Source organism: Plecotus auritus (assembly GCF_963455305.1).
Source record: "Plecotus auritus genome assembly, chromosome: 5".
NCBI classification, from domain to species: domain Eukaryota; kingdom Metazoa; phylum Chordata; class Mammalia; order Chiroptera; family Vespertilionidae; genus Plecotus; species Plecotus auritus.
The window spans coordinates 170,867,417-170,893,840 of record NC_137776.1 but is presented as its reverse complement, the minus strand read 5'-3'; the positions used below and the strand labels follow the sequence as shown (position 1 = coordinate 170,893,840).

Here is a 26,424-nt window from a genome sequence, read left to right as displayed (position 1 = left end):
CACTGTGAAGTATTTTGAGCCTAGGTGCAGTAGGGATGGAGCAGTCAGACCTGTCTCCTCTTGGTGCTCAGCTTAAGGCCTGGGCTCCAGGAAATGCCCAGTATGTGTTTGTTGAGTGAATGGATAAATAAGTGATCAGTGATGATCTTTATCCTTATAATTTGACCATCAGCTTTGCAGGAAAAAAAAACAAAACAGACAAATGCTGTTGAACTGTGATGTGGGTTTCATGAGCTGAGACCTAATAAATGAGCCTGCATATATATATATATTTTTAAAAACCCTTTTGACGTTTACCGTTTAATATGTGAAACCTGGCTACTTGTCTCGGGGAGCGTTTATGGAAAGAAAGCTTCCAGCTGGCTTTGGGGAAGCCTATAAAAACGTACTGAGAACTTGGACCAGTTGGAGGACAGAGGGAGTGACGCCATGCACCCTGGTGAGGCCCACAGCACTTCGATAATTAGCTCTCTGGGCAAGAGGATGCGTTTTTCCTTCCTTCCTGGTTCCTAGTCAAAGGACGGGGCCCAGAACCTGCTAAAGAGAAACCGCAGCTTTCAAATAACAGACAACACATCCTTAACCAGGCAGTTTGTGATTCAAACCGTTTCTAAGGGCATGGGGGAGGGAAGGGTTTTTGAGAATTTTAACTTCAGCAGCTAATCAGAATAGCCACACCGCCCCCTCCCTGCCAGCTTTCCAAATCCTACCTCCTCCAAGAAGCCCTCCTTGATAACCCCAGCCCAAGTTCAATTTTGTTAGCTTGGCATGCAAGTCCTTTGTGATTTAGCCCCTTCCCTCCTCTGTGGCCTCTTCTCATACTCCCCACTTCCACTCTTAATAGAGCCATGCCAGAACCTTCGGCTCCACCTCTTTCCTCCATGGGGGCCTCAGAGCCTTGGGCTGGCTGGATTTCCTTCTTTATGTGGCTGCCTGGTATTTATTTCCCAAACTTAGCCCAGGCCTCTCCTCTGGAGGATGGAGGGGGGTGGTGTGGGGTGGAGAGTTTGAATCCCCCAGGCTGGGTGAGGTGCCCCTGCTTCGGTTCCCCAGAGCACTCATGCACCTAACAGTCCACTTACTCGCTGCCTCCAGCCTCTCCCCGCTCCAGGGAGCTTTGGTTCAGAGAAGGGGCTCCCTTTTCAGCCCTGCTCCTCACACCTGGCAGAACCCTTGGATCATCTGAGGAGCTTTAAAATGCTGATGCCTGTGTTCTCATCTGCAGGGAATTTGATTTAATTGGTCTGGGAGGTGGCCTGGGCATGGGGTTGGGGAGCATGGGTTGAAAAGTTCCCCAGGTGGGTCTAATGTCGAGCAACGCCGTCATTTATAGCGCGTGACTTGGGATTTCCCCAGCAACTCAGAAGAACTGCCCTCCAGGCCCATGTTGGGGAGTGTGGCCTTGAACTCACAAACCCACTGTACTTGCAAAAGTTGTGTTGAAAGAAACCCTATTTATCCATGTAGCTGGATCAGCAGTGTCCACCCAGCCCCCCAGGGCCCACCTAGCCTTCCGGGGTCCATTGGGAGAGATCACCTGTGACAGAGATGCCTGTCTGAGCCCAAAACCCAAGTAGCAGGGCCTGGGACTCCGCACAATAATGAAGTTACTGAGCACTTCCGTTGCACCGTGATGTGCCTCACCTCAAAATATCCCCAAACGGGCCGGGCCCGAAAGCTCCCAATGATTTGCAAAGCCAGGCAGGGAAGTTAACAGCAAAAAGGGCCTTTGGGGAACCATGGGGGGACTGACTGGAAAAGGACTCTGCTCTGGCCAGTTCTTGTTCTTGGGGCCTCATGTTGTCAAATCCGTTTTTAAAAACACACACCACCCAAATCTGGATTTTTATGTGAAATCTGTTTAAGGTTGACAACTAATTCAAACGATTTAAATACACTTTTCAGGTCAAACGGAGCTTGCCTGAGGACTGCGTTTAGCTAGTGGACTGCCAGTTTGCTACACAGGCTCCCGTAAACCCTGCGTATGGCTGAAGCTGGAGAGTGGCACACTTGCCCTGCGGGTCACTCGCTCTCTCTTCTGAGCTGCTTCTCTGCTTTGGGATTTGAGCCAGTGCGGAGGGGAGTACAGGAAACAGCCCGAGACTCGTGCTGTACGTGCACTGAGTGCCAGCTCACTAGGGAGGGCCCCTGGTCTCAGGGCCTACGAGAGTCATGTTTCGCTCAGCAACTGGTTTGTTAGTGCCTTATGGACCCTGAACCGCCTGGGACTGGGCCTTGCCTGCTGGAGAGCTCAGAGGACAATCTGTGGCCTGTCTCCATCACATGTAGGACTTCATGGTCTGTGCTTCTGTACCTATTTCATTCCTGGCTTCTTCTGACCTTTCCAACCTCTGTTTTCCATCTGTCACCATCACATGACCACATTTTCACATTGTAATTCTCTTGTATATCAACTGAAGAAGTTAATTGCTTTCTGAAATAAGGCAGGCTATAAATAAGCTCACACAAAATAGCAAGTGCTCAAAAAGAGTTTGTTGAATGACTAACTACTTGAATGATTCATCTTGCGGTCCCCTCAGGGCCTGCACAGAGCAGGTGTTCAGGAAATGTGGGGCAGAGGATGGAGTGGAAAGTGACAGTTTAGCGATGGGGAGACAATAGCCCTTCATTTCCTAGCGACTAGGACCTTAGCCAATTTAAGCTCTCTTAGCGTCAGTTTCCTCATCTGCAAAATGGGGATCATCTTGGCACCTACCTTATCAGAGTTTTGGGAGGAATGAATGAGATTATGGATATAAAGTGTCTGGTACATAACAGGCACTCAATAAATGGCAGCTGTGATGCTTACTAACACCCTCATATATGATGTCATTATTTAACAGCCTAATTTTAATAAGGATTCTTTCGTTCTGCTCAGGTCCGCTAGAGTCTGACAAATAAGTCACGTGTACCCACCGGGGGAATAAAACAGACATGTGCACCTCAGTCCCAGGTCTGCTTACCACACGCAGGTCAGGTCACCCTTGGTTGCAATGCTGACTGCAGGAGCTTCTTGTCCGAGTCCAGGAGTCTGCAGCTGCCCCTTCACTCTCTTCCCAGCATGAACAGGTGCTGAAGGCCCTGTCCTGCTTCCCTAGCCTCAGCTCTCCAGCTCTCACCTGTACCTCCCTGTGCTGGGAGCCTCTGGCAGTTTTCTCCAAGCTTTCCAGCACCTTCCCTAACGCTGCCTGGGCCCTCTCCAGGGGATCACTTAAGGCCGTGGTCGCCAAACTGTGGCTCACGAGCCACATGCGGCTCTTTGGCCCCTTGAGTGTGGCTCTTCCACAAAATACCACGGCCTGGGCGAGTCTATTTTGAAGAAGTGGCGTTAGAAGAAGTTTAAAAAATTTGGCTCTCAAAAGAAATTGCAATCGTTGTACTGTTGATATTAGGCTCTGTTGACTAATGAGTTTGCCGACCACTGACTTAAGGGAGCAAATTCACGCTGAGTGGTCACGCCCTCACTGATGGATGCACCCACACTCCAGGAAGTTTGTGTCGGGGGCATTCAGGAGGTGCACTCGGAGGGCTGAATGTCATGTCTGGGGGCAGTCCTCTGAGGGTGGGACACCCGTGCGACAGTCAGGAATGGAACCCTCTAATACCTGTACAGGGAAGGCAATGAGTCAGAAATCCTTGCTGTGGAAAGTGGGTGATGCTGATTTTATGGTCGGCCTAAGGGCAGAAAATTTATTCGGAGGGGGCCCCATTGTATAGGGCAGAGGTTCCCAAAGCGTGGTCCCCACCGAGAGCATCATGGGGGACTGACTGGAAAAGGACTCTGCTCTGGCCAGTTCTGGTTCTCGGGGCCTCATGTTGTCAAATCCGTTTTTAAAAACACACACCACCCAAATCTGGATGGGTGCAAATTCTGGGCCCCACCCCAGAACTACTGAGTCAAAAAACTGGGTTGGCCCTAGCTAGTTTGGCTCAGTGGATAGAGCGTCAGCCTGCGGACTGAAGGGTCCCAGGTTCGATTCCGGTCAAGGGCATGTACCTTGGTTGCGGGCACATCCCCAGTGGGGGGTGTGCAGGAGGCAGCTGATCGATGTTTCTAACTCTCTATCCCTCTCCCTTCCTCTCTGTAAAAAATCAATAAAATATGTTTAAAAACAAAAAACAAAAACAAAAAAACTGGGGGTGGAGTGGGAATGGCACCTTGTGTTTTAGCAGGCTTTCAGGGTGATATGGGCGCTGGCCATCTGCAGACCACTGGAGCAGTTTCGAGCCTCAGCCACCTCACCTGCAAACAAGGGCAATGCTGTGGCTTCAGTGAGGAAAAATCTCACACGTGGTTGGTGCTCAATCATCATCAAATCAACTTTTATGGGTCAGCTATGACCTGATACTGTTCTGTGGTCCCCACAGAATCAGTCATGGACCCCATGACAAGGGCAAGAGATAAGACAAAGCTAAGGGAAGTCTGATTAGCAAGGTTGCGTGTTCACCCCCAGTGATGGGGAACTCAGTGCAAGCTTGACAGACTGAATTCACACTGGCAACCTGTCCCTTCCACCCCTTGTTTCCGACCCCAGGTAGGAAGACAGCAAGCATGTTTCCAGTTCTCCATGGTGGCCCTGCAGGGACCTTCCCAGGCTCGGGTCCTTTATCTCCAGATGGCCATCCATGTCCCAGGCCTGACCCCATGCCCTCCCGATCCTGGTCAGAGTCCACCTCAATATTCAGGGCTGGAGTGGCGGCCAGGCCTCCAGTGTTGCGTGGTCAGGGCAGAGGGAACAATTCTGCCACCACCTCCTTCTGAACTCTGCCTTTGTGGGCCCATCCCAAGGTCCTGCCACCCGAAGCTGATAGCCGCCATAGTCCATCTGTCAGCCCTGCTCAGACCATGCCAGCCCCAGCCTATCACTGTGCCTTGGGATCGTGGCACCTCCACGAGTCTGGGTTGGTGCTCCCTCAGGGTACAGGTGCGGCTTCTCATCCGCTGCTGCCCTAAGCACCTGTCTCCACGATGCACTTGAGGAACATGGTGTCGTCCTTCACGTAGGCGTGCTTGGGCGACTGCAGCCTGCTGAGAGGGAAGAAGAGCGGGCAGCCGCTGGCCACGTTGGTTTCACTCTGGGGCCGCTGGAAGGACACTGAGCTCAGGTCGGGCCGGAAGGCATCAATGGCGTGTTCACGGTTGTTCTGGTCCAGGAGCATGAAGGTGACCTGTGGGCCAGGGCAGGTGGGAGGTCAGGCCCTGGGGAGTGCACCCAGGGGCTCAGAGCTGGTCTGTGTCTGCCACCTGTGTAGCCCCTCAGACCCTGCACTCAGGCTGGTTAGGGGCCCCCAGGAATGGAAGCACATGGTAATCGGAGCAGCCCTTGGGGGTTGTCCCATAATTAGGGATTTGATGGTCTATCCAACTGGAAGAGGTAGTTCAGATGCCATAGTCAATTTGGTTGGCTGTGGGGCTATATGTGGGACGAGCCCTGATAAGGAGGCGGGACTCAACCTGTAATGTCCCTTCCCGCTCAGAGATGTTTGATGGTCAACTATGCTGGAACCTCCTGGGCAGGGCAGGGGTGGGGAGAACAGACAGGCCATCTACCCAGGGGCTGTCAGTCAATGCCTGGAAACGTGAACTGAGCTTCTGTCTGCAAGGGGCAGATATGTGTACTCCAAGAGGCTGATGATCTCAGTGACACAAATCCTCTTCCCTGGCACATGGCACTGGAATGCCCATCAGTACACAGAATGCCTTCCCATCATCCACCTCAGCGGTTCTCAAACTCAGCTGCACCTAGAATCCCCTGGGAAGGTTTTTAACATCCTGATGCTCAGGCCTCGCCATTTACTGTAGTGAGACCCAGTCATTGGTATTTTTTAAATCTCCCGGCAGGTGTGGGAGCCACTGACCTGCTGACTCATATTCAGACCAGCATGGCACTCCTGCCCTTTTATACATTTTCAATAGACTTTATTTTTTTAGAGCAGCTTTAACTGCACAGCAAAACTGAATGGAAAATACAGAGATTTCCCATATACCTCCTGCCCCCACCCAACCTCCCACACCATCAATACCCATATTATAGTGGGACATGTGTTACAATCAATTCACCTACATGGACACATTATTATCACCCAAAGTCCATAGTTTACCTCGGGGTTCAGTCTTGGTATTATACATTCTATGAGTCTGGACAAATGTATAATAACATTTTCTCATCATTACAGTATCATGCAGAGTAGTTTCACTGCTGTAAAAATCCTCTGTGCTCTGCCTATTCATCTCTCCACGCCCCCATCCTCTGACAACCACTCATCTTTTTACTGTCTCCATAGTTTGTCTCTTCCACGATGTCATATAGGTGGAAGCGTACAGTATGTAGCCTTTTCAGATTGGCTTATTTCACTTAGCAGTATGCATTTAAAGTTCCTCCATGGCTTTTCTTGGCCCGATAGCTCATTTCTTTTTGGTGCTGAATAATATTCCACTGCCTGACTGTACCATGGTTTGTTTATCCAGTCACCTACTCAAGGACATCTTGGTGACTTCCAAGTTTGGCAGTTATGGATAAAGCGGCTATAAATATCCATGTGTAGGTTTTTATGTGAGCATAAGTTTTCAACGTCTTTAGGTTAATACCAAGGAGCGTGATTGCCAGACCGTATAGTAAGATTATGTTTGGTTTTGTAAGAAGCTGTCCAACTGTCTTCTAAAGCAGCTGTACCATTTTGCATTGCCACCAGCAAAGAATGAGAGTTCCTGTTCTCCACATCCTCGCCAGCGCTTGGTGGTGCCAGTGTTTTGGATTGTGGCTATTCTGACAGGTTGTGCAGTGGCATCTGCCTCCCTCCCCTTTTCTGAAAAGGCTGCCAGTTCAGGCTGGCCCTCAGCACCTCCTCCAGGAAGTTTCCTTATTCACCCCACCAGGTGAATTTCATTTCTACGTGCCTCCCAGGATGTTGGTCCAGGCATTTTTGCCCCTGGCTACTAGATGTGAACTCAGGCTTTTGTTTTATGAAAGGAGAAGCTGATAACACAGAGAGGGCAAGGGCCTTGCCCAGGTCACTGGCCAGTTCACGGCTAAACCAGGACCGGGACCAGGACTCAGGCTCCCCCGCTCCCGCACCCTCCCCAGTGTTCCCCGTAGTCCGTACCTTGTTCCGGAAAGGCCACGGCAGCAGAGCATCGTACTCCCCTTTCATGATTACGATGAAGAGCGACAGGTGGGTCCTCTTTCCCGTCCCATCGCCATTCAAGTAGAGCCTCAGGCACAATTTGTAGCCGTACTTGGCAGTGTAGAAAGCTGCAATGTGGAAGCCAGAGTCGGCACAGAGGCAACTGGAGAATGCTAGCTTGGCAAATGAGGAAACTGGGACCAGCGGTTAGGCATGCCCATGGTCGGGTTTAAAACTAAGAAACCTGGGGTTGGAGCCCAGCATCTTCTCGATTACATACAGTCCAAGAGGACCCAGATCTTGGCACTCATCTAGCCTAGTGGCAGTCAACAGATTGCTAGGCCCCGCCCCGGAGTTTTGGACTCAGTAGTGCTGGGTGAGGACTGAGAACCTGCATGTCCAACAGGGGACAGTGATGCTGTTGCCTAGGACAGTGGTCGGCAAACCGTGGCTCGCGAGCTACATGTGGCTCTTTGGCCCCTTGAGTGTGGCTCTTCCACAAAATACCACGGCCTGGGCGAGTCTATTTTGAAGAAGTGGCATTAGAAGAAGTTGAAGTTTAAAAAATTTGGCTCTCAAAAGAAATTTCAATTGTTTTACTGTTGATATTTGGCTCTGTTGACTAATGAGTTTGCCGACCACTGGCCTAGGACCACACTTTGGGTTTAACCGACCTGCATTTTGCAGTCGGAAAACCGAACCCAGCGAGGGGAAGTGTCTGGCCTCGCAGTGTGCTGGGGGCAGAGCCAGGATTAGGGGCCAGGCCTCCTGTATCCCAACAGACTTCTTTCTGCTTCCCTAGGCCAGGCGAGGAAGAGTGGGCTCTCACAGTTCTGCCAGGCACCCTTGGTGACGTCACCCTTGGTGACTCAGCACAGGGGCCTCTGGACTCTCTGCAGCTGAAAGGACCATCCAGTATGGCTTCTCGTGGCTGTCACCACAAGGGCCCTCTGGGAGGGGTTGATTGGGGACAGGGTGTGTGGGGGGGACAAGCAGGAAGGGGCGGAGGAGGGACAGATTGACAGTCTGACTCATCCTGCCCCTTACGTTTTGGTAAAACAGGAAGCCAGAGACACTGCTTGCTTTGTCCCCCTTTGGAAAGGAGAGGAGAATAAGCCTAGTGTTGGAGGTGAGGCCCTGTGAAGGGGGCTGCCATTGCTCCTGAGGAAACGGGCCTGACTTTGGGGCCCCGCCCTGCTCTGGGGTACGGAGCAACCTCCAATGCCTCTCTCCATCCCAGCCCTGTAGGTCTTGGTGCATCAGAGGAGCAGATGGACAGGAAAGGTATGAAGCTGGGGCAAAGGTGAGAGGTCGTTCAAGCTGTCACCTGCAGAAATCTTCCTTAATGATGCCCCCCCACCGCCCCCGTCTATGTAGACACGCGTGAATGAGGAGAGGGGAAGAGCATGTAGGCCTGAGCATTCTATGCAAAAATATACACATTGTGTTAAAACAGAAATCAACTGATTAGCAGTGGTTCTCAACCTTTCTAATGCCGCGACCCTTTAATGCAGTTCCTCATGTTGTGGAGACCCCCAACCATAAAATTATTTTCGTTGCTACTTCATAACTGTAATTTTGCTAGTTATGAATCGTAATGTAAATATCTGTGTTTTCCGATGGTCTTAGGCTCTACAGCAGCGGTTCTCAACCTGTGGGTCATGACCCATAGGTTGAGAACCGCTAGCAGGGTCACCTAAAACCATCGGAAAACACAGATATTTACATTACGATTCATAACAGTAGCAAAATTACAGTTATGAAGTAACAACGAAAATAATTTTATGGTTGGGGGTCTCCACAACATGAGGAACTGCATTAAAGGGTCGCAGCATTAGGAAGGTTGAGAACCACTGCATTAAAGGAAACATCTGCCAAGTAACTACTTTAGACAAGATATTGTGCCAAGCTCCGGGGCCCCAGAAATGAATAAGAACTGCCCTGGTTTACACAATATTTCCTAATACGCTACCCGCAATCATACACTTAGTCCTCCGCTTGTCTGATTTCAGACCCTGGCTCTCTGAGGGCAGGGGTCCCACGGTATTCGCCTGGGAAAACTGTCCTCTCATTTGCACAAGCTTTGGTTCACGGCACACTGTCTTTCACAACTGACATCCACTCGAAGTCAGTACCAATTTTATTCCTGTCTGCAGAGTGTGACTGACACTTGGGGAGGTGGAAGGCGTCGCAGTTCAAATAGCCCCGGTTCTATGTGGCCGAGCCAGGCACCTACCTCCTCCTCTGTGGTCCCAGCATGGTAGGTGGCCTGAAGGGACCCGGCCTAACTGGACAGAGTCACAGATTTGGCTGCTCCCCATGCTGTTTTCTGAGCCCAGTGGGTCTCTGTGCCCCTGGGGAGTGTTACCTGGAGAGAAGAGGCTGACGGTCCTGCCGCAGGCCGACTCGTGGCACCGCCGGGTGACGTTGGTGATCTTCCACAGGAAGGTGCCATCGAAGGAGGCCTCCTCCATGAGGCGCAGGCTCTGCTCCAGCTTGCCCAGGGCCTGGTCTTTCTGGGCCAGTGTCTGATGCAAATCTACCACCTGTGGGGAAGCATCACTTAGTCCTCCGCTCATGACCTCACACAGCCCTTCCTCTGGGAAGTTGTCAACCGCCGCCCTAGCTCAGCTGGTCTCTCTCTCCCTCATCTATGTTCCTATGGAGTCCTTACAGCAGTTTTATGAGATTTATTTTTCTATCTTTCCTACCAGACAGATGTCTTTCTTCCCTACCAAAGGCTGCGCTCACGCTCACTTTTTCTCTCTGTGCCTGCCTTACGTCTAAGAGGAGAGCCAGAGAGTCTGTTGGTGAGCTGAAGACGCAGTCGCTGCCCTCAGGGAGCCCATCTTCTCACTGGGGCAAGAGTTACATAAATAAAGGCTTTACGTGATCACTCAAATCCATTGCTTGGCTCTTCGGGTTGGTTCCCTAGTCACATTTGAAAGAATACAAATTTATTCCTGGGTGTGCTCACGTAGGGAAGTCAGGAGTGGAAGTGAGTGCTCTTAAATTGAGTGAGTGCTCTTAAATTGAATTCCTAATTTTATGGATGAGAATGTTGAAGTTTCCTAAGAGGGAAAGTGACTTGCTCAGACCTACATAGCAAGTTCATGGTGGAGCTGGAACTAAAATCCAGGCCTATATAAACACAAGACTGTGATGTCAAGTTGCAAAAAGAAACACAAACAACAATGACAAACAAACAAACAAAAAAAAACCCACACAAACTTGTTATGTTAAGAAAAGGGTAAGCTCTGGAACAAAGGATGGGACGACAGTCCTGCTAAACCAGAACTGTCAGGTAAGTGGATTATCTGGAGTTGGTCTGGGACCACCATTCTGACTGTGGGGAATCCTTCAGAGACTGAGCCAGAGCATGGAGAGCAGCATGAAACGACTGCTGTGATGAAGGAGTGAAGGCCCTGGGGCGTTTAGCCTAAAGAAGGAAGTACTATATAATCAGGTAGGATACAATCACTGACTGCTCAACTAGGAAGGGCTTCCACAGAGTCTAGAAGGCAGATTTGTTTTGTGGGTCCTGAGGGGCAGGGCCAGGAACAATGCAGGGAAGACACAAAGAAGCTGATTTCAATTTAGTTTGAGGAAGAACTTTCTAATAGTAAAAAATGTCCAGCAATGGAATGAAGAGCTTAGAAAGGGAGGATCCTACCATGAGAGAAATTCAAGCAAAGGACATGAACCATTGGATAATGGGACTGACCTCACTATAACTTCTAAGTGCTCCACCTAGAGGCCCTGGGACACAGGAGAGATACTTTTTGATCGGGGAGTGACTGCCGTGAGCAGGGAGAAGGAAGTTAGGAGGAAAGCTGATCCACTGCTCTGGACACAAGATGGGGTAGGGGACCCCTGAGGCAGCCTTGAAGGCAACCTTATTTCCCATGCTCACCCTCTGTTCCAAGCTCAGGATGAGCTCGCGGTCCAGCTGGCTCTGGTGGATGGAGGCAGCCAGGGCCAGGTGGGAGGCCTCCACCTCCTTGTTGAGGACGGCGACAATATTCTCAAACACGCGCAGCTTCCCCTCCAGGTCGGCCAGGAGCTTCTCCTTCATGAAGTGCTGCAGGGCCAACTCCTCCTGGCTCTCAGAGCAGGGTGCCCGGTAGCAGTCCACCTCCAGGTCCCCAGCCACCTCCACGGCTGCCTGCAGCTGCAGATCTGACAGATTCCGCTCCAGTGCCATGGGGCCCGACCCCAGGCCTGAGCCCAGCTGGGCCTTCCACTGTTTCATGAACTCCAACAGCAGGTTTAGGTGGGTGGCCTGAGAGGTGACCTCATGCTCCTGCATGAATTTTGCGCTTCCCTGCCAAGAAAGTGGGACTGATCAGTGAAAACAGAGAAAGTTCCCAAAGAAAGTCAGATCCATTCACCCAGCTAAGGGGAAGCTGCTTTGTGCACAGTGACAGGGATTCGGAGGACTGTGACATCAGACATGCTCACAGTGAGCCATACCCCCAGGCCTGTAGCACAATTCTGCCCTGTCTTTGAGCCATGATGATTCAGGACCATGGAGAGAGGCATGGGGGGATGGGGATTGGTCATTTTAGTGATGCCTACAATGCTAATACATTAAGAACTCTCCTGAGTACAGAGATGATTGACTAGTGAGATTTGTTGCTTGGGAAGGTCGTTAATGTAAGGGACATCCAGAGGAGTAGCTTGATGTTGTGGGAAAATCCTGGAGGGGCTGACGTGGGGAGACCCAGTGGCTTAGGGCTACAGTAGACAGATGTCCTTTCTCTCTCAGATGCTTACCTTGAAGGAGCAGCCAACATCTGCAAAGGGGCACCCAACTCCATCTGCGGCCACCTCAGGGTGATCCTGGAAATAACAATGTCACTGATGTTATAGGAGTCCCGTGGGACCACTGGGCTCTCTGAAAGCACTAGGGTTCAACAGGGCACATGCTGTGCTGGACCACAGAACTCTGCACATGCTGGTCCTGCTGCCTGGCTGACCCCTTTCATGAGCCTCATTCAGAACAGGCTCAGGGCCCCTGCTGAAGCAGTGGGGCTACTCCTCCTGTCAGGACAGGATCCACACAGCACCATTCACTCTTTGGTTGCCCCCACTGGTCTAGGGGCTCTGTGAGGCTGTGTTCCTAGTGCCGAGGGCAGGACCTGGCACAGAAGAGACACTCGGCTGCATGAGTAAGCACCTCCCTGCTCCTGAAGCCCATGGGGATGCTCCTCACAGTTGCCACCTGCATCCCTCCTTGGCAATCCACCTTGGCAATCCACCTTGGCTGAGGAGTGCCTGCCCTGCACTGCCCTCCTTCAGGATAATGCGCAGCTTAAGGGCAGGGACACAGAAGGGTCTCAGTACTCAACAGCAACTTGACCATACTGCTAACCTACTTACAGGTCCAAGATGCTTACAAAATGCTTTTGTGGTGATAATTCTCCATAGGGCCCCTGACGATGCTGTTGGGAAGGCAGGGTAGGTATTTTGTTCCCATTTTACTGTTGAAGAAACTGAGGCTCACAGAGGGCAAGGGATTTGCCCAAGGAGGAATGGCTAGGAAGTAGCATAGACACAGGCTCTTTCCATACCATATCACTACAGTTGAACCCTGAACTGTGTGGGTCCATTGATACACAGATTCACCCCTCCCGCCCCCCAAAAAATACCAGTGCTGTTTTTGATCTGCGGTTGGGAATCCATGGATACAGAGGGCTGTTTGCCCTGATCTGCACTGTTTTATATAGGGGACTCGAACACACGAGGATTTGGGTATCCGTGGGGCGGGGGGGGGGGGGGGTCCTGGAATCAATGTTCTGAAGATGCTGAGGGACAGCTGTAGCAGTTAAGTTTTGGGGCAGTCAAAAGTTATACACAGATTTTCTGTTGCGTGTGGGGTTGGTGCCCTGAACCCCTGCATTGTTCAAGGATCAACTGTATCTCTTATCAAGAGTAAGCCCATGGGGAACTGGGAGAAATGTTTTTTTTTTCCAAAACATATCTGGAAAGGCCTTGTATCCAGAATACGTGAAGAACTCTTTCAAATAGTAATGATAAGACAAAACAGCCTAATAAAAATGGGTAAAATGCTGAACAGATGCTTTACAAAAGGAGATAATAAATGACAAGCCTATGAAAAGATGCTCAACATCACTAGTCAACAGAGAAATGCAAATTAGAATGAAATACCGCCATGAAATACCATCATCTGCTCACTAGATGGCCAAGATGCAAAAAGAATACCAACACTAAGCTTTGTGAGGATGTGGAGGAACTGGAACGTATGAACGTTGCTAGTGGGAATGCAAAATGGTATAGACACTTTGGGTAAAAAAAAATCTATGGAAGTATCTCATAAAATTAAATCATACTTACAAAGCAACTTATAAACCATGCTTATAGTTACCATACAAGCCACATTGCACTCCTAGGAATTTACCCAAGAGAAACTGAAACATATGTTTATGTGTGTATGTGAATGCTCATAGCAGCTGTATTCCTAATGGCTCCAAAGTGGAAGCAATCCAAATATCCGTCATCTGGTGAATGGATAGTGGTTTTTTTCTTTTTCTAGAACACTCCTCAGCAATCAGAGGGACTAAAACACTACATGCAATAATGAGGAGGACCCTCAAAACATTATACTAAATAAAGGAAGTCAAACACAAAAGACAACTATGATTCCATTCTTATAAGGTTCTAGAAAAGGCAAAACTACAGTGACAGAAAGTCTATCCATGGCTGCCTGAGGCTGCCGCTGGCGAGACTGATGGACCAGGGGCACGAGGAAGCTTCTTCTGGTGCAGAAAAGAAGCATTCACTATCTTGACTGTAGTTGTCACACAACTGAATAAATTTACTGGCATTCATCAAACCGTACACTTCAACTGAGTGGATTGTATTGCATATAAATAATATCTTGATTTCCAAAGAGCTTTGTTGTTGTTTTTTTTAAAAAAGTATAATCTAATGGGGCAAAATAGAGATTTGAATTTAAAAAAAGGGAGGAGGACAGAGGTCTTTTGGGTTGAGCAAGTACAAAGCCACATTACTTATTATTCTTTCAAAGTAAAAGAAGTGAGCGTCATGGGCTTAATGAGTATGGTTGGCTTAGAACACAAAGCACAGCCCAGCAAAGGGCCACCCCCTTTGGCCCCACTCGCACAGGGTTCAAGCACAAGATGTTCCTAACAAGGAATAGGAAACAGATGTTTTTTGGGGGGCAAGGGCAGAGGGCAGCCTTGGCAGGGAGACCGTGCCGGCGCTGGGAAGTGTACAATGACGCAGCTCTCCCAGCAGGTAGCTTCCTGACCTGTGGGCACAACAGAGGGACTGATGCTCGGCGTGGACCTGATTATGGTGAGTGGACTCGGGGATCCTCTCAGGCCCTAAAATAACCTCCAAGTCCATGATTCGATCCTCTGCCATTCTCAGCTGGGAGTGAGAGCCATAGGAGGGGGCAAAAAGGTGGAAGAGATAAAACAGGGGAATTCCAGAATGACCACCCAGGCGGAGGGGCATGTGTCCTTTAGTGGCTGAGCTAAAAGAGGTGTTGTGCAGTGCAGGGGAAAGCCCGGCCCAGGTGGATGCAGGGGCGTCCTTGTTATGATGTGTGGATGGGTGTGGGCTGTGACCAGCCTCCAGTGGCTGTCAGAGGATGGGCAGGGGTGACCTGAGAGACCTTCAGAGGCCTCAGTGGCCAGCCAGTCTGCCTACAGTTCCATCATCAGTTAGTCACTCATTCTGTAGAGTGCTACCGGGGTTAAAGGGGTGGGCTCTGGAGCCAACCAGTCGGGGTGCAAAGCCCATTTCGGTCACTAGCAGTGTGGCCTTGGGAGAGTATTAACCTCTCCACATCTCACTTTCCTCTTCTGCAAAATGGGATAATAATAGTACCCACCCCCATAGAGTTATTGTGAGAGTTACATGAGATGGCAAATTAAATTCTGGTCTTACTTACATATTGCTGCTATAATAAAATGCCACAAACTTCATAGATTAAAAAACACACAAATTTATTATCTTACAGTTCTTTAGATCAGAAGTCCTAAATATCAAGGTGTTACCAGGATTGTGTTCCTTCTGGGAGCTCTGGGGGAGAATCTGTTTCCTTATTTTTTTTTCAGCGTTTAGAGGCCACCTGCATCCCTCGGCACCTGGCCCCTTCCTCCCTCTTCAAAGCCAGCAGTATACAGCATCTTCCAATCTCTCTCTGACTCCCTCTAGCTTCCCTCTTAGGAGGACACTTATGGTTACACTGGAACCACCTCGATAATCCAGGATAAGCTCCTCATCTCAGGATCCTTAATTTAATCACATCTGTTCTGGGCTAAGTTATCCCCTCCCTACCCAATTCTTATGTCGAAGTCCTAACCCCCACGAACATGACTATATTTGGAGACAGGGCCTTTAAAGAGGTCATTGAGTTAAAATGAGGTCATTAGGGTGGGCCCCAAGTGATATGACAGCTGTCCTTGTAAGAAAAGATTTGGACACAGATGTCCAGAGGGAAGACAATGTGAAGATAGGGAAAAGGGATGACATTGGCATCTCCAGGCCGAGGAGAGAGGCCTCAGAAGAAACAAACCCTGCCTTGAACATCTTGCCTCCAGATCTGTGAGAAAATAAGTTTTTGTTGTTCAGGGCGCCCGTCTGTGGTACTTGGTTATAGCAGCCTCCGTAGACTAACATAGCCACATAAGGCAACGGATTCATAGGGATTATTAACATGTGGGCATCTTTGGGGAACATCATTCTGCGTAGTATAATACTCAATAAATGTTAGCTATTGTTATTATTAGTAGTAATATTCCTGTGGATTAAGCACTGCCCTTGGGACCTCTTTTTTCTCCTTCTAATGGCTGTCATATACATGCATCTCATTCAATCCTCACATCTCAAACTTTTGATAACTAATTCTATAAAACACCATTTCCCCATTGCATTTCCTTGAGGAGGCGAGGAGCATCCCTAACTGTATTTACATTTATAGAGAACCAAAGCATTTTTGCATGCTCTTATAGGATCCCTGTGGTCATCCTTTGAGGCAGGCAGGGTGAGAGGACCTTCGCCTTAACACAGATGGGAAACTGGGTGACTGGCTTGCTCAAGGCCTCACCGGGCTTGCACACTTTGAGTAAGTGGCTGACTTCAGGTCTTCTGTCCCATCGTTAGACCTTGCGAGGGCTGGCTGCTTTCTCGGCCTCTGTGTGAGCATCGCCCCGTCAGATCTCATGTACCATGCGGGGGAGGTTGGGGCTTGGTTCTGCTTCTCCCGTGTAAGTGGAGGAGCCAAAACTCAAGGACAGGCAGTGACTTTCAGGAGGTGATGCAAGTTTGGGGCAAAGATAAGGTGGAGGTCAGGGGCCTGGAGTCCATGTCCAGGGTCTTTCCTCTACACCAGGAAGTCCTTGCCTTGTCCAAAGGGTGGCCTCGCCTGAAGGGCCGGGGGTTGAAGAAACAGAAAAGGGAATCAGGCTGGGGTTGTAGACGAAGACCGGGGCATCTGTCCTGGGCCAAGCCTGGGGTACGTCCAGTGCCACAAGCGGCCCCTGTTAGTGGCCGCATGCTTCAAACTGCTAAAAATAAAATTCGCAGTGGAATTTCCTCTGAGGAGGAAAGAGAAACAGAGAAAACAGAACCCCAGCCCTGAGGGAACACTCGTCCTTCTGTCTGCGTCCGGGAAGTCTGTGGGTCTGTGGTGTTCCTCGCCACCCTGCTCACTCGGGCCTTCTGCGAGGGGGTCAGAAGAGGGTTCTGTTGAGAGGCCCCCACTCAGGGACCCACGGGCCTCCAGGAATGTGAGCATTAGGAGGGTGCCTGCCGGGAGCATGAGAGCCGCCTCTGTGAAGCTACTGCACACAACAGAGGGTCTGCAGCGTGCCAGGCCTGGGCCGCACCGCTGCGCTGGCACAAAGGCTACCTGAGGTCTTGGATGACTGCAGGGGCTGCTTTTGTTCAGGATTGGGCTGGTGTTGAGGGAGAGGCACTCTACTGTGACAGGGCAGACCCAGTCAGTCTGCCTCTGCCCGCCAGGCCTGCCTTCCTCTGCACCTGGGCCAGCTTCCTCTCTGGCAACCTCTGCTCAGCTCAACTGCCACCTCTTCTAGGAAGCCCTGCATGATTCTCCTCGCTGAAAGTAGTCTTGCCCATTGCTGTTTTCCCAGCACTTAAGGCTGACGGTGGGATCTAACCTGCCGAACACACTTAGGGTGGCCTGCCATGGAGGCAGCAGAGGGGGAGATGCCACCAGCCTAGGAAGCAGGAGTTGGAGCCTGGCTTTGCCTCCCTCTTGCTCCATGACTTTAGCCCAGGCACACCTCCTCGTGGAACCTCCATATATCACCGATATCCACCCAGGATATCACAGGATCGATGAGGTTACAGATGCAACCACCAAGCTCAGCAGAGAAAGGGTTCAGGGGTTCATTTCTACACATCACACTTCGAAGGACACACATGCATAGAGACAAGGGCAGGCTCAAGGGGAGCGTAGTCAGCACCTCTCCACATATGCAGACTGCCTCAGAGGACAGGAAGCTGACGGACTTGCCTAGTGTGGCCTTAAGGGAAACAGACTTCAGGTCAGTACAAACAAAGAGGAAAATGGTACAACAGTCAGAGCTGCCCCGCCCCCCACCCCCAGAGTGGAAGAGGTCATGTCTTGGAGTAATGAGCTCCCCATCACAGGGAGGACATAAAGCCACCTGGCAGGAATCCAGTATAGAACAGAAACTGGACTAGACAGCTTGACCCCCTCTCGTTTTCTGATTCTAGAATAAGTTAAGGCATTATTGTAAGCCACTGGCAACAGATGCCAGCTTGCTTTTGACCTTGAGTGGCCTCAGAGGGAAGAGAACGAGAGAAACCACCCCATTCACGGGTCACACGCAGTGCGAATTAAATGTTATTTTCCATCCACCGGCCGTCCCCTATTCACTGTCACTTCTACAGGAAGGTCATTCCAGGCAAGAACCAAGTCTCTAACTAGGTCAATAGTAATCCTTTAATATCTGCTTCTTATATTACCTAATGGGTCCAGGGCTGCAAGCACTCCTTAGAGAGATATTAATCTAATGAAGTCAGAGGATGAGGACAAAGTGATAAGCAGATGGCATGGAAAGTGTTTGCAAGAATGGGTGCCTCTGGGCTTAGCTTAGCTCGTCTCCGGCCCAAACCTTCCACCCACCTCCATTCCCCAGGTTTCCCCAGATGCACAGACAAACTTCACAATGACCACGCATGCAAAGTATTGACTTACAATCAGCTGCTTTCCTTTGGTCAAAAGTCCCCCAAAGTTCCCATCAGGGTCAGGAGCTGGAGGAGTCCCTAGTCTTTCCACTAGGTGGCTTGGGGGGGGGGGCGTGGTCAGACCACTGGCTAACCCCCTTGCCCCCCAAGCCTTCCACTGGGGTTTCAGTGATGATGGCTTCAGGAGGGGGAAGCAAGGGGTGGGAGGGAGAACCATGCTGCTCAAGAGGCCTGCCTGCCCCCAAATGTGGGCAGTACCCCCTCCTACCCTGTTGCCTGTTACAGTGCCTGTAATTCCACCATTAGAGTCACTTCATTTGGTTTAAGGCAGCAAGTTTCAAACTGTGCTTTGCAGGGCCCCCTAGGAATCCCCAGTCCCTCGGGGGCTGGGCAGCTGGGCTGATTAAGAGGACAGGGTTCCAGACTACTCTTTAGTCACAGCACTTCCACTGTCATCTGATTTCATGTTAACAAAGATGGATAAATTACAGCCATTGAATGAAGAGATATGAATATATCTCTTCTCTATATTATCTCAGAGTTGTACAATGCCTGTGTATTAGTTTTGTTAAGAGGTCAGAATAAACCAAGTTAAAAACAATAGCCTTGGAGCATGCAAGCAGGCAGGGGCCTCAGGAAGCATCCAGCCCTGCCCTTCCTTGTGCAGGGGAGGACGGCAGCCACAGAGTTATGGCTCTGCTCACGCCTTTCATGGTTAGTGCACCAAGATGCCCAAACAGGGAGGCTCCGGAAGTTATTCCATGGATCCGTTTGTCCTATAAGCTCTTAGTGCACTGTGGACTGTAAAGTTCTGGGAAAATGCATTGGATCCTTACTAAGATTCCCTTGAGAGCCTACAGGGAGGGGCTGCTGAGAAGGGATGGGAGAGCCCTCAAAACCAGCTCTGGGCAGGGCAGGAAATTCTCCTAACCCTCTGAATGAGGGCTCAGAGAGGAGAAAGGAAGGAAGTATGGAGACTCGCATGCCTGCCTTGGGTTCCTACAGGTGGGAGGGAAGGTATTTGACATGACAGGTCCTGGAAAGGTCCTGCAGAGCAAACGTGGCCCCTTCATTTTACAGACGGAGAAATAGGCACAGGAGGCATCTTGGCCACAAACTGAATGATACAGAACCATCCCTGAGCATCGCTGAACATCAGGCTCCTGGGCTGTAGTTCAAGGCAAGCGGGGAGCCTTGGCTGAAAGGAGCTGGGTGCCTGTCTCACAGTGAGGACAGTGAGGACAGCTGAGCAGTGAGGCCCTGGTCACCAGGGGGCTTTGCACTGAGACGCCCCAGTGGGTATTGGGGCCCCATGTGTAAGACCAGGGGGTTAGATTTAGAGCAGTAGTTCTTACATTCTTACAGCTTTGGATTCATGAATCAATACAAGTTTTCTTTTAATCCAGAGATTAACATAAAGATTGCCATCTTTTTATTTTACCAAGTAAAGACTTTACCAAAAATTCTATCATTTACTGTCACTATCATTTCATTTCTACAAAGACATATATAGGAAGAGCATACTCTCAGAGTAAAGGTTGATTCTCTAAGTGGAAAGTATTTAGTTTTATAAAAACCCCACTACAACTTCCATATTTTTATCATTTTGTCAAGAACTGGTGGGAATGGACCAGCTCTGGTCAGCATGTGGGAACCTCTAGGCTGGACAGATGACCAGTGAGGGTCCTTCCAACCCGGAAGGAGTGGGGTTCTAAACTGGGAGGCCTGAGAATGTCTTTTTGGCCCCTCACACGCTCAAGGCCATCTCTATACTTAGGAGCATGGCTTGGCTGAGCCGCAGATGGGAGCTGAGAATGGCCTCACCTTGTCTGAGGGCAATCAAGGGCAAGAAGAACTGTCTAGATCAAGAGTTGGCAAACTATTTCCGTAAAAGGCCAGAGAGTAAATATTTTGAACTTGGAAGCCCGTGTTGCACTAGTCACTTCTGCTGTCACAGGGTGAAAGCAGCCACACACAATTCATAAATGAGTGGGTATGGCTGTGTGCCAATAAAACTTTATAGACATGGAAGTTTGAATTTCATATCATTTACATGTGTCACAAAACATCATTCTTCTTTTGATTTTTTTGGACTATTTAAAACATAAAAACCATTCTTAGCTCGTGGCTGTATAAACACAGGTGGCATACTGGATGTGGCCTGCGGGCCGTAGTTTGTAGGCGCCTGATCTAGACTGTGGTTCTCACCCCGAATCTGTCACAGATCAGCCAGGTGGCCTTGGGCAAGTTGCTTCACCAAGGCATTGTCAGTCCCCTCGCTGCTTACAAACCAAATTCAGTTGAACTCGAGACAAAGAGGGAGGCGCCTGCCGGGACTGGGGAATGGCTGTCTACTTGGCCTTGACCTCAACAAATGGAGAAAATGGACAAATACCCTCTCCTGGCTGTGTCAACATACCTTCTCCTGAGACATAAGGCTCCCTGGGCTTACAGATTGGGAATCGTCTCCTCTGCACTTGGGACAGACCCGATCCTCGCCGTTCCTAGAGACATACGAACAAATCTGGCTGAGTGCGGCATTCACGACTCCCTGGCACCAACCTCCGTCCCGATAGCTCCAAAAGCCCGGCTGTGCCCAGCATGGTGCCTGATATCAGTGAGCATGAGGTCCACAACCCCAGACCCACCATTCCCAAACCTCACAGCACTGGGCACCCAGTGTCTTTCCATAGTTTGCAGTGAGCTTCTTTGGCAGCCAAACCTGACCCGCCCGAAGTTACTGGCGGCTATTCTAACCCAACCCTTATCCCACTTATTGTGAATATTTATGTTTCATGGCAGAAGCATTAATAGCCTTGATCATAAGGTGCTCCCCCAACCCCACTGGAAGAACTACACAGTGATGCACTGACTTGCTTTTCCGAAATCTGAAAAAATTCTGAATTCCAAAATGCATCTGAGCCAGGACTTCAGGTGGGATTGTGGATGTGTGGCTACATTTGCTCTTCTCAGCTTCTTCTGTTTGGTTTTGGTCTCTTTGTCTTAGGAATTACAGATGACCATGACCGATTAGGACAAGAAGGGGCCTCAGAGAGCACCTAGCCTGAGGTTCCCTACCAGTAGTGGGTGGTCAGATGACATATGGGCCTATGTGCTTTAACAAAGCTCCCAAGTAATTCTGATCTACAGTCGGAGCCACGGGTCAGGCCCTAAACTTGATACCTCAGAGGATATGTGGATTGGCCAAGAGGAGGCAGAGTCAGGAGCAAAGCTCTGCCTGGGTCCCTTCGACATCCAGTCAGGTCCTTCCCCACCTCTGCCCGGTTTTGGAAGAATGGGGAGGGAAGCCAAGAGACCCAGTGCAAAAGCCTGAGATGAACCCACAGCAATCAGCTTAATGGTGAAACCAGCCAAGCTTTGCCCCCCCCCACCCCCACAACCTGGCCTTTTCATGGCCACCTCTCCCCGCCCCCTGCATCAAAGCATTTGAATTTCTCAAACTGGACTGATTCAGTTTTCCCACCTTCTTAAGCTGTAAAACTCCAGACAAAGGTCGAGCTGAGGGTGTATGGCAGTTAAAGAGCACTTTTGCCAGGAAACTGAACCGGGGCAAGCTGACCTAATCTCTCCATTAGGCCTCACTGTCCTCATCTGTAAAATGGGACAATAATAGTATCCACCTTTCCAAAGCTCTTCTGAAGACCCAAGGAAAGATGCACACAGTAGACTCAAACTAGTGGGATGCTGATGATCATATGGAGTCACACCTCTCTGAGTTATTGATATTTTAAATATTTTATATATGTAAAACATGTATTTCTATTAATTATATATTCATATATAAATATATACATAGTAAACTATATATATGTATATTCATACAGGGGTGGGCAAAAGTAGGTTTATAATTTGCCCACCCCTATATATAAATATATCATCTATACATACATACATATTTATATAAATATAGATATCTTTGCTCCCTTTAAAAGTGTTCTCAGCAAACAATACAAGCTGATGGGTGATATTGTGGAAGGAAATATATTTGTATAGCAGTTTATCATTTACTAAGAAAGTCTACATTCATTATTAAAAAAAAAACGTTTTGGAATATTATTGATTGTGCCTCTTACTCCTGGGAGGTAGAAAGTAGCTTTACGGGAATTTTACAGACAAGGAAGCTGAGGTTTTGAGGCATGAAACACCCAGCCTCACAGTAAGTAAGGAGCCCAGCTGGGCCTGAGGCTCTCCCCCACCCTGGACAGCCTTCAGCTGTGGCAGCTGGCATCTGTCTGTGGCTACTTCTTCCATCAAGATCAGAAGGGGCAGTGTCAGGGACTGCAAGGAGCGGGTGTGGAAACTGAGGCCCAGAGAGGTGAAGTCACCCGCTCAAAGCCACTGGTTCCTCTCACCCATGTCTCCCATCAGGGGTCCCTCCCTGGCACCTTCTTCCCACCCGTTCTTTGCTCCTCTGACCCCTCACCTCAAGTTCTCAGAGAGACAGGCGGTGCAGCAGAGGGCCCTGGGCTCTGATGGGTTCTGGCAGACGGTGGGAGGGCACCCAAAGGGAAACTCGTTTTCATCAGGGGCTGGGCGGGGGCTGCTGGCTGAGCCAGAGGCCATCCCGGGGTCCCAGGCTGGCCAGGGGCCCGACTAAGCTCCTCTGGGGAGGGGAACAGCCCGTGGAGTCTGTGCTGAGAGAAGAAGTGAGTTCTGGCGTGGGCCACCCTCTCTGGTGAGCAGGAGTCTGATGACTTTATCTTCTCGCTGACTTGTGTGGTTCAACGTCACAGCTGAATCATAATAGGGATGGGGCAGGAATTACCCTCTGTGGTGAAAAAAACCCCCTGGATGCTGAGTGAAGGCTCTAGGAGTGCCCAGTCATTCTTTAGAGTGACAGAGAGCCAGAGAACGAGTCAGAGAGAAAAAACAACCATGTCACACACTTTCAGGAACCACAGTCAGAGTTCCCCCACCAAAGAACCTCGGGCTGTCGCTGGCTTCCTCCCCCTCTTCCCCAGGGGACATGGGCAGAGAGCCACAGCTGGTGACTTGTCTGTGTTCCCTGCGACCTCCGAGAAGCCTGGAATTCTGGGTGGGGGTGCTCACTGCCCTGGTGGAAACCCCTAGGTCCTGGTGGCAGGTCCAAAAATGCAAGTTCCAGGCGCTCAATCTCTGCCTTCTCCAGTGTCTCAGGCAAAAGTCACTTCCTCACAGTGGGTCTCGGTTACCCCATCTGTAAAGAAACGAGTTGCAACAGGTGGTCTTCAAGGTTCCTCTAAGGCTAAGCTCTAAGATTCTGGAACCTTAGGGCCAAGGCAGCCAGAGGTAGCAGGAGGCTTCTGATGGCCCTGCCTGTGGCACTCCTCACCAGTCTCGATGACAACACAGGGCCCTCCCCTCCTTTCAAGTCCAAGGCTTCAGAGCCATACACTGCTCAGGGCGCTCCTCAGGGCCCCACTCAGGAAGTCATAGGTGGCCACATACCCCGGTCAGGCACTACCACTTCCCGGCCCTGAGAACAAAGCTCTAAATAAATACAAGGCCACAGGGAGTTGGTCTCAGCGGCTAAGTATGATGCAGACCCACTGTTGTGTGGGAACTGTGGCTCCTGGCGCATCTACTGTGGGCAGGGCAATGTTTTCCTTCCTATTCCTCAAAGCAACCAGCTGGGAATTCTGTGGCCACATATAGGCACAGAGAAGCAAGATGACTGGTCCGAAGTCACACAGCCCCTGGTGGTGGAGCAAGATTCACAGCAGGTCTGTGCGGCCATACGCAATGTGTTCCTTCATCAATACAAGAGGGATGAAAGCAAGGCTGAGTGGGGGAGCCTAGAGTCCAGGATGGAGGCCAGAACACCCAGCCTCTGTTTTCTCACCTAACAAATGGAAAAGAGGATTCCTTCACATCTTTCTATCCTGTTGATCTGCTACTAGGGACTTGGCAAATTTTTATAATGGTTTCAAATCATGAGCTTTGAGGTCTAATAAATCTGAGCTGAGATCTTAAGTCTACTATTTACTAGCTGTGTGTCCTGGGACAAGGTCTTTAACCTCAGTTTTTGCATCTGTAAAATGGGGATAATATTAATACCAACTTCACCTGACTGTTGTGACTAAATGAGATCACAGGTGAAAGTATGGCATGATACATAGCCCAACTGAGGTGCTCAAAGGTTTTGACATTGTCTTCCAATGATGCTCACAGCCCTCCCAGGTCCTCATGATCAGGGGAGAGGATTAAAATGGTAAGTGATGCTCATATAAAGTGTTTACACATCCATCAACTTTATTTGAGCCTCACAAGTGGGCAAGGCAGGTCAGATGTTGTCCTCTGACCCGAAATAAATTCAACTGCCCACTTTCCCTGGGGCAAAACTGGGGCTACCAAACTGCTGGCAAAGAGGCATGGCACTCCAGGACCTCCACCCTCCCCTGGGCCAGCCCTGGGCTGGTCCTCTCAGCAAATGACCTTGAGGCCTACGTCAGACAAGACTACCAGAAAGACACTCCCTTAATCGCCTACCACAAACCCGCAAACTTTCCTTTTCTCTCCCCCCTGTCTTCAATGCCTCCCTCTCTACTAGTTCCTTCCTATCAGCATCAAAATATGCTCAGCTGCTCTAATAATAAGAGTGAAAAACAGTCAGTACTACTTTTTAGTGCTGTGTGAAGTACTTTTACAGGCACCATCTCATCTCATCTTCACATGAACCCTATGAGGCAGGTATTGTCATCATTCCTCCGTTTTACAGATGAAGGCACAAAGAGGTTAAGTGACTTGCCACAGGTCTCGGAGAGAGTGAATGGGGACTTCTGAACCCAGAGCCTGTGCTCTAACCACACACAGTGCTTTAAAATGCTCTTCGCCCTCATCCCAAATTCTCTCCTGCATCCACACTCTCCTCACTTTGACAGAACCTCTGGAAAAGGTTGCCTACACAGGTGCTCCACTGTCTCACTGGCATCTCCATAGAACATCTCCTGGAGGTTCTAAATGTCAAAGTCGCCAAACGCCCTGGGCCTGCCCCAGTTTTCATACAACAGACCTCTGGCCAGCACCTGACATGACTCAGCTCCTCCCTTAGAATTCTCTTCCTTTCTGAACCTCCCTCGATTCATCTCTGTGGCTCTACCGAGAGATCCTTACATGCGAGGTCTCTCGGCGCCGCCGTGTATCCCCATCTCCCCAGTCTTCCAACTTGTCTTTCGGGGCCCACCTGGACCAGACCCCACTTCCTCTTGGAGTCTCCATAGGCTGTCCCTAGGATGGGACTGGACACCCGCCTTTGCGAGTCCATCGCGTCCCGCAACCCCAGCAGCCTATGTGTCCCCCGGCTCCGTTCGCTCCCCCGACCCCCAGGCAGGTGACTGTCATCTCGCCACCGCCACCTCTCCAGTTGAGCTCGCAGCAGAGCAGCGTCCGCGACTATTCAAGGATGAGGGAACCCCAGGGGTGCCCCAGGAGCCCGCAGGAAGGGCTGGGGCAGTGAGTCAGGGTGGCTCTACAGCCGCGATTCCAGGTCCCGGCTGCGCGTGGGGAGGCCCGCATTGGGGAGCCCCGCCCGAGCTAGCGGGACCTGGGCCTCCCGGGGCGGGGAGCGCGGGGGCTGGGGCGGGGGCCGGCACCGCCGCAGCCCCAGGGCGAGTGGGGGTGGGGCGGGGTGAAGTGCAACCAACCTCGGCGCCTTCGCCGCAGCCGCCGCCTCCCGCGGCCCGGCGCACGCTTCCGGTAGGGCCCCGCGGACGTGGCCGGGCGGCGGAAGCCGGGTGGCCGGGGCGGGTCTCCGCAGCCTGAGCCGGCTCCCGGGGGCGGGGCGAGCGCTCCCCCTAACGGGAAACTGAGGCCCGGGATGGGGTCTACGGCGTCGTCCTGTTCTCCCACTTGGGACTGACCGGCTTCCAAGCCCCTCCTCCCTTCTCCGTGTTCCTGGCACAAATGAAGGACTCCGTACAGTGTTCACAGAATAAACGAATCCAGGCAGACCTGGCACTTGACCCCCACGCCCTGCCTGCCCGCCCGAAACCCCGCATGGGGATGGGTGAGCAGAACCGAGTCTTGCCCTCTTAGGTTCCTGCAAAGAGCCTAGCACAGTGCCCGGCT

The 26,424-nt window shown here is 50.6% G+C and overlaps 1 protein-coding gene across 4 annotated transcripts; it reads right to left on the bottom strand.

Annotated features, from left to right (window-relative positions):
• Positions 1-3,641: 3,641 nt before the first annotated feature.
• TRAF1 (TNF receptor associated factor 1) lies at positions 3,642-26,172 on the bottom strand. Of its 4 annotated transcripts, XM_080669017.1 has the most exons (8): positions 26,001-26,131; positions 22,802-23,554; positions 20,777-20,861; positions 11,902-11,967; positions 11,039-11,449; positions 9,494-9,671; positions 7,105-7,253; positions 3,642-5,169 (listed from the first exon to the last, which is right to left on the bottom strand). In XM_080669017.1, the coding sequence occupies exons 2-8, from the start codon at positions 22,939-22,941 to the stop codon at positions 4,951-4,953; spliced, it is 1,248 nt and encodes a 415-aa protein (XP_080525143.1). In that variant the 5' UTR covers positions 22,942-23,554; positions 26,001-26,131; the 3' UTR covers positions 3,642-4,950. The 4 variants fall into 4 exon arrangements, with proteins under 4 accessions (XP_080525143.1, XP_080525146.1, XP_080525145.1 ...); XM_080669020.1 differs by lacking the exon at positions 22,802-23,554 and having other exon boundaries at positions 26,001-26,172; XM_080669019.1 differs by lacking the exon at positions 20,777-20,861.
• Between the last annotated feature and the right edge of the window lie 252 nt (positions 26,173-26,424).